Below are 13,167 nucleotides of genomic sequence, written 5' to 3'. Positions count from 1 at the left end.
GATTCTGGTTCCTTCAGATAGGTTATCTCAACTTAAGAAGCTCGACCCACCTGTATGCACAAAAATTCCTGATGACGTCATGTGAAAATACCTGATGCATCCATATGATCTCTCCGAGACTGTCATTGACTTAGACCCTTTTGAGACACCAATTATCGCTCAATAACAGGTTTGAATCACCAAGGGCCCATTGAATAAATTATCAGGTGGAGTGAAAGGATTTGTGCGTAGCTCCTCCATGAGCCCCGACCTTGTACATAATCAGGTGTGTATAAGATTGAATTACGAAGAGGTATGCTTAATTAAGTTTTGTGCAAGTAGTTGTGTGAAATGCAATGGCGTGAGGAAGGTGTGCTTGAAATAGGATTTAAAGCAGATGTGTTTAATCGAATTGGGAACTAGAGGTGTGTTGACATAATAATGGTTTTGAGGGGTTGTGCGAGACACTGAGACGCACATCGAGGCTTACGATACATGTAGGACGTTTTAAAGCAGGATTACTAAGATGTAGTAATTATCTACAGGTATGCTAAATATAGTGTTGGAAGCAGGGTTTTGATGGAGTGCTGAGGTGATGTGTTTAATGGAAGAGTGAGTGGGAAGTGTGTATTGAAAGGAGATGGAATTAGCAGGAGATGCCGTTTTGGAAGTGTTGGAAATCCTCTGTTGGATGATAAATTTGTTGCCTTCTCATTGTTGTTGAAGCTCTTGGGCATGGAGAGGGAACACTTTGTGTGGGAGCGGGACTAACGAGAGGGGGGGGCAGGGGAGGAAGGCATCTTCTTATACTCTCTTGTAATAACCATTGGATGGCTTTGAATAAACAGGACTATCGACACCAAATTAATTAAATACATGAGTTTATGAGTTTATCTATTTATTGAAGGAGCCTAGTTTCAATGTTATCGTTGACGGTGTATTCCAAATGCATAAACGGCAGTAAACTTCTGAATCAATAATTTGTTTGTTTGTTTGTTTTTGTACAGCCTTTAAAACTTGATTTCTTTCAAATGAAATGTATATTTTGAGCACGAGAACACAAGTCGCCTTGTTTGCGCGTCCAACAACCTTCAGTTTAGCAGTACTTTGACCAAATTCTACGCCGTCTCGACCAATCAAATTTACCGCTCTCGGGGTGGGGGAACATCTAGATTCAACCAAAATGGCAGTGCCCAGAAATGCAACGCATGAGCTAACCTCGTCAAAATAAGGAGGGGGTAACCCTTCTCATGTCCTTTTTCTCAACACTGTATGGGGTGAGGGGTTCTATGAGCTCCTCAGTAAAGTATGCAGTTGAACTGAAGTTATTGCTGTGAACATATACACATGGCAAACCACTTTACACCACATAACTACTGGCTGTATCAGTTGAGTCAGTTTAGCTTCAGGAATGATTGCACTGCACTTCAAGTTCGCATTGTGTTCCCACCCGCAGAATGGGTAAATATCTAGTTTATTTATTTATATACACTTTTTTGTGTAGATAAGTAAATAAAACTCAGGACCCTAGGATCTCCACCACCTAGATGCAACCTTGATGTATTTATATATTTATTTACACTTCACCATCATTGCCACCCACATATAGTACAGTGAATTATTTAATTACATACAGTTTGCCCTCACCATTACCTACATATTTGTTTATTTATATATGTTTTGTGAGTTACAGTAGACTAGGCGTAAGTCGGCAGCGTGTAACTCGTCACTTCGCCTAAGTCGGCAGCGTCAAAAAGTCCCGAATTTATCTCATGTTAAATCCCTATGAATAAAGGGTCATCCCTGTGTAAGTCGTCATCTCTAAGTCGTCACTTCGTCTAAGTCGTCAGATGTTGTCCGTTCCCACGTAATGGAAACTCAAGTAAATTACCACTCCAAACTCGTCACACGGAACTGCTGCCTCGTGAGAATCCCGATTTCATGGAATCGTGATGCTCGCTCATTGTTTTACACCGCCAGTGATAGGCTATTTATAACTGCGTACACACGTTGATCGCATTGCAGGCAGGACAATGGCGACTAAGCGTAAGCTTACAACTAAAACCTACCAAGAAAAATACGACATTATCCAGTTTTGCGAGGCAAACCCACTGATGAAGAAAACAGCCATAGCTGAGAAGTTGGACATCAAACGTCAGACATTGAACGATATCTTGAAGAATAAGGGCACGATGTTTGGACAAGTGGAGAAGATCGCGAGGCCGGTGGTAAGTGTGAAACGCGTGAAATGTGTGTCCTTTGAAGATGTCGATGACGCGCTCATCATCTGTTTTCGGCAAATGTCGGCTCAGCCAAATATTCGGTTGGACGGTGAAATGTTGCTGCTGAAGGCACGTAAGTTCGCTGCGGACCTCGGGCATGATGCTGCCGAGACCTTGCCGATGCACTGGATAGACATATTCAAAGTGAGGTGGGGAATCGGCAAGGTCAAGAAGTGCGGCGAATCAGGCAGCGTGGATTCGGCAGTGGTGCACGACTGGAAGGATGGCAAATTGAAAGACATCTTGGAAAGGTATCAGCCTTGGGACGTGTACAATGCCGATGAGACTGGGCTTTTCTGGCAGATGCTGCCAGAAAAGTCTCTGGGGTTCGTTGGTCAATCCCATCATGGTGACAAGCAGGCGAAGTTGTTGTGTTACAGTTGTTCATTATCTTTACTTTTGATAAACTGATTCATGAATTCCATCTTTGCTTGATCACTTTCCAACTCACCAATGAACCCCCACCTATGCCCCGAGGATTGTGTTTTCCTTTTGGTACAATAGCCGGCTCTCACACATACGTGTCCAGGCCACGCGCGACTTCATCCTTCACCCCACAGTCATCATGAATGTTCGCATACGCGTAAGTCGTCACATTTCTAAGTCATCACTTTTTTCTCGGTCCCGATGGTGACAACTTATGCCTAGTCTACTGTATTTAAATGTAAAATGTACACGTTCAATTTTTAAGTTGCGGTTGGCGGCTGTGTCCTCAATTCGGACTGACATCGTTGTTTTTATTGGAAATAATTATGACTACTGAGGAGAAACTGGGTGTGAAATGCAAACGGGGAAATCTATCCTGGAAGGGGGCAAGGGGGGGCGGCAAATGAGTGGTCACATTGAAAAAAAAAACAACTTTGAATAATGCCTGACTTCCAGCATGACAATACAAATTGAGTAACCTTGATGGCATCCCATCAGCTGTCATCCGACATACGCATAGACCAGGCGTTCACATGCTTATGACGTACCTCATGAACACTATCGATAAAGATACTGCTGAGTCATTGATATGGTCTTCAATACACTAAAGCAGCGAATAACGGACAATACATCACCTGTGATTCATGCTCTGGAGCGACTCATAATTGCTGCCTGAAAAGGGGAAGAAGTTCCAGAGGAGGACTTGAAAACTGCTTTTATGGTGATGGCATTGATTCACACAGATGAGCTGGCGATCATGTACAGCCTGTGGCTGCTGGTTGCATAATTTTTGGGTGTGTGGCTATGCTTATGATACTGTTCCCTCTGTTACCAGTACACTGGTACTCGTTTCACCAACCTCGGAAGGATGGCAGGCTGAGTCAACCCCACCCGGTGTTAATTGAACGGTTAAAATGGGCTCAAACTCAGGACCCTAAGATCTCTTCACCGTTAACCCCACATCAGGCTTCACGCAGACTAAAGGCATAATTGGTGACATTAGAAAATAAATTTCCATGACCAAAAAAATGATGCACCTCTGAGGGACATCGTTGACCACCTCGGCGAAAACTTTCATGTCTTTTGAGAGATACTCAGTGGGCAGATGGAGAAGATGCAACATGACCACTATGGAGTGTAAAGGCTGGATCCATCCATCCATCTATTGGGACCATACTCTGTGTAGAGCATTGGTGCTGTCTAAGCAGTCTCCTTGGCTATTGGGTGCAATCCTGGACGGGTCGCCACTCCGCCACAGGATACCAGCAAGCTGGCACTCATTTTGCCGACCTCAGAAGGATGCCGGGCAGAGTCAACCCCACCTGGTATGAATTCAATAGACAAGGGGATTTGAACTCAGGACCCTAGGATCCCAAGCCGCCACCCTAACCATGAAGCCAACACCAGGCTGTGTGATATAATTGTATGCCGTATAAAAATGAAATGCCCATAGTGTACAACAACTACAGTGAAGCATGGGGATGGATCAATGCAAGTTTGGTGCTACATCTCAGTTAAGAGTGTCTGAGATTTATATCGAATTGAATGTACACTGACTGCTGACAGGTACAGGCAGGTACAGGCAGGTTCTGATCCATCATGCCATTCCCCCAGGAACACATCTCAATGAGCGAGAATTAATCTTCCAACATGGCAATGACCGAAGCATGCAGCCAACATGGTGAAACCCTATTTGGAACGTAAATATGCTGATGGAACGCTCTCAAAGATGCCTCTGTCCATACAAAAACGTAATAGGAACATCAACGAGACTATATAGGCTATCTATTGGGTTACATCATCTGAAACCAGTCACATTCACATACCAATAAGAGTGTTTGTGCTAGTATGTAACATTTGTAAAGTGAAGAGGCACTCAAACACCTTGGATGAATTGTGGAAAGTGCTCCAGGATATTTGGAACAGCATTTAACAGGTTTATATTGGAAAAAAAAAAACTCTGTGGGAGAATGAAAACATGGTTTCACATTTTGTATAAAGGAAAGGGCTCATATACCAAATGCTAATGTACTGTAGAACGTGTCCATGTTGTTTTTGGATATTTTCTGTAACTAGCAAATTGCCCGTGCCCGCACGAAATTCTAAACGAGGTAGGGATGAAGATGGCAAAAATACAAATGGCGTCTTCTGTCATCAAGCCGGCAAGCTGGGAACAACAATTGGCAATTATTTTGCCCATACCCCTCATTATCTGAAACATTTCTATCAAAAACCTAGCAATCACCTCCTTTCTAATGTAAAAAATCTTGTCGCCTTCAGCAGCTCCTCATCACTTAGTCTTATTTCCGGAAAAGCCCCGGAATCAACCTGCAGGGTGTGCACGATGTCTCGTCGCCCCTTTGCAACCAATTAGGCTTTATCTCCAATACAGTTATGTGTTTGTTGCATATCCTTTTAATAATGCTGCATTGCTCATGCATCCAATGGATCTGGTTGCGTATTGTCATTCTCATGACAAAGGATGATTCTGCACCAGGTTCTGTGCAACATTTTCCGGAGCATTTGAGGGGTTACAATATTAAATGCACCCCTGACAAGGTACCAGCCAATATATGTTCTTGAGTATGCGTTCTTGAAACACTACCTCTTTTGATTTATAATTTATGTCCCTGCGAACACAACTTAAAACTCTATTAGCTTTGTTTATGGCAGGCTGGCAATGTGCTGTCTGCTACACCGCCCCCTTCCGACGTCCCCCTCTTTGCCACCATGGTATCTTTTATCACCCCCAGATCATTTTCACGTGCTCCAAGACTGCCCCTTGTCTTCTGCAGTCTCTAATTTCATTAATCTTATCTATTGTCTGCACCTGGCATTTTCAAAAGTTGAACTGCAGTAATTGCCAATCTTTAGCCCACCAACCTGACAGCTTATGGTCGGGTCGGGTCAGGGATCGAACCCAAGCTATGGGAAACTCAAAGGTCTGTCAAGCGTGCTACCTCTGCCACTGCAATATAATGCAATGCAATGCAATTGCGGATGAAGCTGAGAGAGAAAGAGAAAGAGAAAGAGAAAGAGAAAGAGAAAGAGAAAGAGAAAGAGAAAGAGAAAGAGAAAGAGAAAGAGAAAGAGAAAGAGAAAGAGAAAGAGAAAGAGAAAGAGAAAGAGAAAGAGAAAGAGAAAGAGAAAGAGAAAGAGAAAGAGAAAGAGAAAGAGAAAGAGAAAGAGAGAGAGAGAGAGAGAGAGAGAGAGAGAGAGAGAGAGAGAGAGAGAGAGAGAGAGACAGACAGACACAGGTACTGACTGTTACTTGATGCTTGGGGGTTTGCATCCAAGCAGTGGTGATGCACAGAAGGTCGTTCGATTCTTGTGGCATTTCTTCCACTCTCGTCCCTCTACTGCTACTAACGGGAGCCTGAAACGTTATAGCAACATGGGAGAGTCTTTTTTTTTTTTACTGCTCAACACCTGCTTGATTTCAACAAGATTTGCAACATAAACTGAAACTTTAAAAGTAATCTTGCTCCCATCCCCCACCTCCCCCCCCTCCTAAATTAGAGACTCACACGCTGACATGAATTTAAACATGACTTATTTACAAAGGGGACTGCAGGGTGACATTATTCCATCCCCACCCCATGTTTTTTGTTGTGTCCATACCTATTTAAGTGTTGCGTGTGTGCTCATGACCATTTACATGTTCCATGTGTGGTGTCTGTTAATTTGTGAAGGTAATAGAGGTAACTAACATGATAATCTTTTCGAATTTATCGAGAATAATAAATGTCAGTGTGTCAATGTGTGTGTGTCCCCTCCATAACATCTAAACAATGGAATGTCGCGACCCAAAACTTTGCATGCACACTAAGGGAACTCCAAGGGAGTGTGTGAATGAAAACTGGGTATTTTGGTAAATTTAAACACCCTTTTTTAATATAATTAATGGCTTACTTTCATGCAAGGCTTATCCTTGGTCAGCCCAACTGACCTGGCAGGGATCTTAGCCGTCATTTTGGTTCAACCATCTCAAAAAGCCTTGCCTTGGAAACACGATCTACTCTCATGCTCTAATTAAAGTATATAAACGAAATATGATTTCGGATTTGAGGATAAGATCACAATAAGATTCCAAAATCACGAATCACTGATAAACCTTCACTCTTTCTTTCCTCTTTTTCCCAGCTTTGGTATAAACTCCCACACTCTCTTCAATCCCATTCTTCCCTCCAGGCCTTCAAAACAGCTGTTCACCACCACCTCTTATCGCCCCCCCCCATCCAAAACCTTGATCTTTTCTACCCCCATTAATCCGCCCCAAACCCACCTCCTTCAAATTCCCTGCTTTTCTTCCTGAAAGTCCCTGTAATGTCCATCTTGTATACCCCATGTTCACCACCCCATCCCTCTCCCTTCCACAGATCCCCTAATGTCTCTGTTCCCCACTGTTTTGTCCCTCCCACTCCCACTCTCTTGTCTCATTTTCCCCCTTGCTGTGTGTTGTGTGTTAGCTCTCATACGAGCCTCAACAAGGAATACAAATTTTATTTTTTTTAAAGATCTTGTGGAATAAATGATTGTCGAAATGTGGAGTGAAATCTGAAAATGTGAAGAAATTGCCGATTCTTATAACGTATTTATTTAAGCAAGGCTATGATCCCACCTTCTCCATATTTACACAAGAACATGTGAAATTGCCAAAGTGTTAAACTTCGCTTTTTCTTCTGTTCTAACAATTATATCGAGTGAAGAAAAGATTAAAGAATATGCCCGAAGTGTAACTTCATTGAGTGCAACGAAAATAATCTATCTATAATTCCAGCAATGTGTGTGTGTGTGTCTGTGTGTGTGTGTGTGTCTGTGTCTGTGTGTGTCTGTGTGAGTGTGTGTCTGTGTGAGTGTGAGTCTGTGTGTGTCTGTGTGAGTGTGTCTGTGTGTGTGTGAGTCTCTGTGTGAGTGTGTGTCTGTGTGAGTGTGTGTCTCAGTGTGTGTGTCTGTGTCTGTGTGTGTCTGTGTGTGAGAGTGTCTGTGTGTGAGAGTGTCTGTGTATGTCTGTCTGTGTCTTTGTGTGTGCGTGTGTCTGTGTGTCTGTCTTTGTGTGTGTGTGTGTGTTTGTGTGTGTGTCTGTGTGTGTTTGTGTGTCTGTGTGTGTGTCTGTGTGTGCGTGTGTCTGTGCGTGTGTCTGTGCGTGTGTCTGTGCGTGTGTCTGTGCGTGTGTCTGTGCGTGTGTCTCTGCGTGTGTCTGTGCGTGTGTCTGTGCGTGTGTCTGTGCGTGTGTCTGTGCGTGTGTGTCTGTGCGTGTGTGTCTGTGCGTGTGTGTCTGTGCGTGTGTGTCTGTGCGTGTGTGTCTGTGCGTGTGTGTCTGTGCGTGTGTGTCTGTGCGTGTGTGTGTCTGTTTGTGTGTCTGTGTGTGTCTCTCTCTGTGTGTGTCTGTGCGTGTGTGTGGTGTGTGTGTGTGTGTCTGTGTGTGACTGTCTGTGTGTGTCTGTCTGTGTGTGCCTGTGTGTGTGTGTCTGTGTGTGTGTGTCTGTGTGTGTGTCTGTGTGTGTGTGTCTGTGTGTGTGTGTCTGTGTGTGTGTGTCTGTGTGTGTGTCTGTGTGTGTGTCTGTGTGTGTGTGTGTTTATGTGTGTCTGTGTGTGTGTCTGTGTGTGTGTCTGTGTGTGTGTCTGTGTGTGTCTGTGTGTGTGTCTGTGTGTGTCTGTGTGTGTGTGTCTATGTGTGTGTCTGTGTGTGTGTGTGTGTGTGTCTGTGTGTGTGTGTCTTCATTACGTGTGTGTGTGTCTTCATTCCGTGTGTGTGTGTCTTCATTACGTGTGTGTGTGTGTGTGTCTGTCTCTGTGTGTGTGTGTGTCAGTGTGTGTGTGTGTGTGTGTGTTTGTGTGTGTGTGTCTGTGTGTGTTTGTGTGTCTGTGTGTGTCTGTGTGTCTGTGTGTGTCTGTGTGTGTGCGTGTGTTTGTGCGTGTGTGTCTGTGCATGTTTGTGTTTGTGGCTGTGTGTGTGTCTGTGTGTGTGTGTGTGTGTGTGTGTGTGTGTGTCTCTCTTTGTGTGTGTCTGTGCGTGTTTGTGTGTGTGTGTGTGTGTTTGTGTGTCTGTGTGTGTGTGTGTGTGTGTGTGTGTGTGTGTGTGTGTGTGTCTGTGTGTGTCTGTGACAGCTGTTTTTCGACAACCACTGGTCCGATCTAATTGAAACTTGCCCGGTATATTGCCAGGGACCTGTGGATGTTCCTTTTCAAGGTTTGATATTAATCAGACAAGTGGTTCCCAAGTTATGGCCATTTATTTACCAAACTAATGACAGGACACAATGCTATGACATCACAATTGACATAATTCTTATTGTTCTTTTTTTTCTTTTTTTTTGCACGTACGGGCACGCACTTGTAATTTCAAAGCTCTGTGGCGTGAGCAGTGGGCGTGGCAACCACGGCTCAGTTCTCGGTGGAGAATTCCCCAGATTTTGGAAGGCAAATAAATTAGAGGATTATAATGAGTAAAGCGAACTACGAGTTGAAGAAATAGTTGAAAAATGTTTTCAGTGGTTACAAATCAATGTATCCCCACTCCACAGCAGGACGCTCGCTCTAAGCTGTCGAGCCTGGGTTCGAATCTCGAATCTCAACCCAGCTATAAACCGTCATCCCGACGTTTCACCTGCGCAGGGTGATTCGTCAATGTGTGTGTTGTCCCTCAGATGGATGTTAAACTGGGTGTCGCAACCGATGGAATTAGTTGGTGGACATTAAAGATCCCTTTGTGGTGTCCTTCGTGAAGAGTAGTGGGGCGATCCCCGGCATTCTGGCCAAATTCCAAATTACTGCTCTAACCTACAGGGGCACTACATCAGCAGCCATGACACACCCTCGTTCAGGTCTAGGTCACATTTGCCACGGCGGCCGTGGGGTCTCCAAAATCTGCGGCCACGAGCAATTATACGGCGGCCGCAGTATTTCCACGGTCACACAATGTAGCAGTCACATATGTTTTTATTTTTCGGGGAGCCGCACAGCGTATTTAGAAATCGTGGAGACCGAAAACGTGGGGGTGCCGTACGGTCTTTGATTTGATGTCGCACGGTGACCTTGGGGCGTCGCTGCGGCAGCCATAGAATTTTCAAGGCAGACGCAAGGAGACCTCAAGGTGCCCACAAGGCGACCCTAAGGCGAACGTGCGGCCAGACGGACGGTAACGAGTGGGTATATATACCAGTTCTTTTTACAGTGCGTGCGCTGTATACAATTGCACCGAGTTTGGAATGTCCCCGGAGTCGTCGAGCACATCTCCGGTGGGTCCGGTGTCCCCTGCCCCCCCTCCCCCCACGTGCCTCAAGACAGCCAATGACGGCCGTCCGGTAGATGCAGTGCGTAACCTCGACGGAAATACCTGAGTATTTCAATGGAAATTTGTGAAACTAATGTGTTATATATGTGAAAACCATTTAATTTATTGCTTGACGGAAAAAAAACGAAGAAACGCTCCCCTCATGTACGAACGAACGAACGAAAGACGTCATTTCCGTCCACCATGGCATTTTGCACCGAACGCAGAAAGCTAAGTTCTTCTTATGCCATCATTCTCTTTATTATTAGCCATAAACAAGTGTTTCATCATGCATTAGTAGTTGAAATTTACTTACAACAAGAACGAAAAAATAATCTCCTCAGATTCAACAAGAACAAAAAAAAAAACCCCGAAAACATCACGTGCAGGACAAGACCAATCGAGCTGAAGGAAACGATACTGTAACGACACTGCTCCTGATTGGTCAAAGGACACCACGTGTGTTGTGTGGGCGGTGTTATGCACGAGGATTCCAGGCCAAGTTCTTCTTATGCCATCATTCTCTTTAATATTAGCCATAAACAAGTGTTTCGTCATGCATTAGGAGTTGAAATTTACTTACAATCATTCTTTTGCGGCCTCCTGCCGCGCTGTATCGAACGATTTCATTCCTTCTGTTATATATAAAGGTGCTTATCACAATAATAACAAGATTTTTACATTTCAAATATTAAGTACGCTTTTTAATTGTTTTTCAACTGAAAAAGCATAAATTGCATATTTTAACACGAGTGTACTCATTTGCTTCACCACACGCGCTGTATTGAAGGATTTCACTTGTTTTTACTGAAATAAAAATATACCAGTATATACAGTAAGTCCTCGCTTTTCGCAAGGGTTGCGTTCCTGGAAAACCTTATGATAAGCGAAACTGTGTTAAACAAAACATATTTTCCCATAGAAACCAATGTGTTAAAGGGGGGATGTGTTTTTGGCTCGGAATTTTTTGGACATAAACACAAATAAACAAAACACACTCCTCGAGTCGTGGCGACTTACCCCGAGGCTGGAGGAACGGAGTTGATTGCGGTGGACAAGTCACACTTGCGGAGTGGCAGAATCGTCCCCCTCTTCACTTGACACTGTGCTGTCACTTTCTTCACCAGCGGGAACGGTCTCTTGGCAGCTAGTTGAAGGAGCATCCTGGATGGTGGATGGAGTTGGTGCTGAATCTTTTGGCTTGAAAAATGCATGGAGAGTGGGCTGGATGGCTTTCTTTTTCTTTGCTGCATAAAATTCCTTGTAGCAAAAAAGGGCATCATTAACAACACGGCTAAAATCAGTGCTCCTTTCAAGATTTGGATCTTGCTCGATAACAAATTCTATGGCACTTTCAAACGAGCTGAGGATTTGGCTGAGGTTTTTCATGGTGAGATGCTCGGATAAAGGTGTCACAGCATCTTCTTCTTCCACAAGAGCCCACTGCTGTTCCAACTCCATAAGATCTTCATTGCTTAAGGGTTCTGCATGAGACTCCAGTAAGTCATCCACGTCCTCTTCGTCAACCTCTTCAAAACCAGACTCCTGCGCCAGGTCTACAATTTGACTTGTAATCAACGGAACATCAGAAAACCCCGTGAAATTGTGGACACACTCAGGCCACACTTTCTTTCACACAGCGTTCATTGTGGAGGCACTCGCCTCCGCCCATGAATCCTCAATGTTTTCCAAAGCCATTTTTATGTTGTATGTTCGCCAAAACTCCTTGATTGATAGCTTGTCCTTATAAATTTTTTTGATAAGCTGCAGCATGGTATGTTTAACATAATGGGCTTTAAAAGCAGCAATAACTCCCTGATCCATAGGCTGTAAAAGTGAGGTAGTATTTGGTGGTAAAAATACTACCTGCACGTTTTCACACCAGTCTTCCATTTGCTGAGGATGGGCAGGAGCATTGTCTACAAGCAGCAAAGATTAGTTGTCAATGTTGTTCTCCTTGGAGATACTTCTCAACATGATTGGAGAAGTAATTGATCACGTAATCGTGGGTCAATGCCCTAACAAACGACGCGCTTTTTCTTGTATCACAACAAGAGATAAAGGCATGCGACGTTTAGTTTGATCTTCTATCCACACACATAATAAACGCTCCATGTTGTGCATGGCACCATCTCTCATTCTCGTTAGTGTCGTTGCACTCGAACTGGTCGCAATCTGTGATATTTTCTTTATCTTTGCCGAACTTTGAACGATCGAATGTACAGTCGATGCAGCGATTGCTGCGCGCGGCCGATTTCTGTTGTCCCTTCACCTCGTTCATGTCTTTTAATTATATCCAATTTCACCTGCAATGTGACAGCCTTTCGTTGTCTCTTGAAACGAGGTGTGCTCGGCAAAAGACTTGCGGGTCGCTTGGGATTCATACTGGAAGGTATGCAGGCGAGCATGAAGAGAATACGTACAGTACAGCATACAGTACATGCGCAGTAAAGTGAAAGTGTGTTTATGCGCATCCTGTGTGATTGTTGTTTTTTGCAGGCAGTTTGAAACTTTTTTTTTGCGTTTTTCCTTGCAGTGACATTACGATAGGCATAAAATGTTTGCGGTAATTGAAAAATTGGTTATTAAAACTAAATTACGAATAATCGAAACTACGATATGCAAACTTCCGGTTAGCGAGGACTTACTGTATAACTGAATATACTGTTGCGGTTGAGGAAATTCGCAAACCACCATTCAGGTCCTGTAGGTGAGATATTTCTATAAGTACATGTGTAGTTAGCCCCAAACCCGTTGTTTAGAGGGAATAAATGTGATTCATTCTGGCTGCGACCCTTTAAGATAGCCGTTTTTCTGTTCTATCTTTATTTTGAACCAACCACGTCTCAACCGCCATCACACAACAACCACCAACCGCAACGCCGCTTCACAACAACAACAACGCCAACAGCCACGACCTTTACCTTCACAACTCGCTCCCGCAAACATCGCATCACCGCCATTCCAAACGTCGCCATGGCCATGGACCAGCACTTTAAACCCTCCACCACCTTCGCCTCTCCTTCTGCAGCCATTCCCGCACTGCTTGTGGGCACCGAGCGTCAGGCTGTCCTGGCCTCGTGCGGAACGTGCGCCGAGCTGCGGGTGCAAATAGCGGCCTTTCCGAGAAGTCGGATCAGGAATGATACATGCCCACTTCTGATCCGTCCAATCAGCAAGCGCGGGGCGGTTTGGCCCCGCCTC

The 13,167-nt window shown here is 44.3% G+C and overlaps 1 protein-coding gene across 2 annotated transcripts in view; it reads right to left on the bottom strand.

The window, feature by feature from the left end:
- Window positions 1-12,484, bottom strand: part of LOC147013064 (netrin-G1-like) — a 247,762-nt gene extending 235,278 nt beyond the window's left edge. The window contains exons 1-2 of one of the 2 annotated variants that reach the window (XM_085854571.1): window positions 10,984-12,484; window positions 5,953-6,063 (exon numbers count right to left, since the gene is read on the bottom strand). In XM_085854571.1, coding sequence (XP_085710697.1) covers window positions 5,953-6,024 — 72 coding nt within the window. In that variant the 5' untranslated portion in view covers window positions 6,025-6,063; window positions 10,984-12,484. The remainder of the gene's footprint in view (window positions 1-5,952; window positions 6,064-10,983) is intronic. The other variant, XM_085854567.1, reaches the window with a different exon arrangement.
- Between the last annotated feature and the right edge of the window lie 683 nt (window positions 12,485-13,167).

The sequence above is a fragment of the Eptatretus burgeri genome, chromosome 14 (assembly GCF_056783735.1).
Source record: "Eptatretus burgeri isolate ZD-2024b chromosome 14, Ebu_testis_v1, whole genome shotgun sequence".
NCBI lineage: Eukaryota > Metazoa > Chordata > Myxini > Myxiniformes > Myxinidae > Eptatretus > Eptatretus burgeri.
Note: the sequence above shows the minus strand (reverse complement) of the source record. Positions and strands in the feature narration are given on the sequence as shown.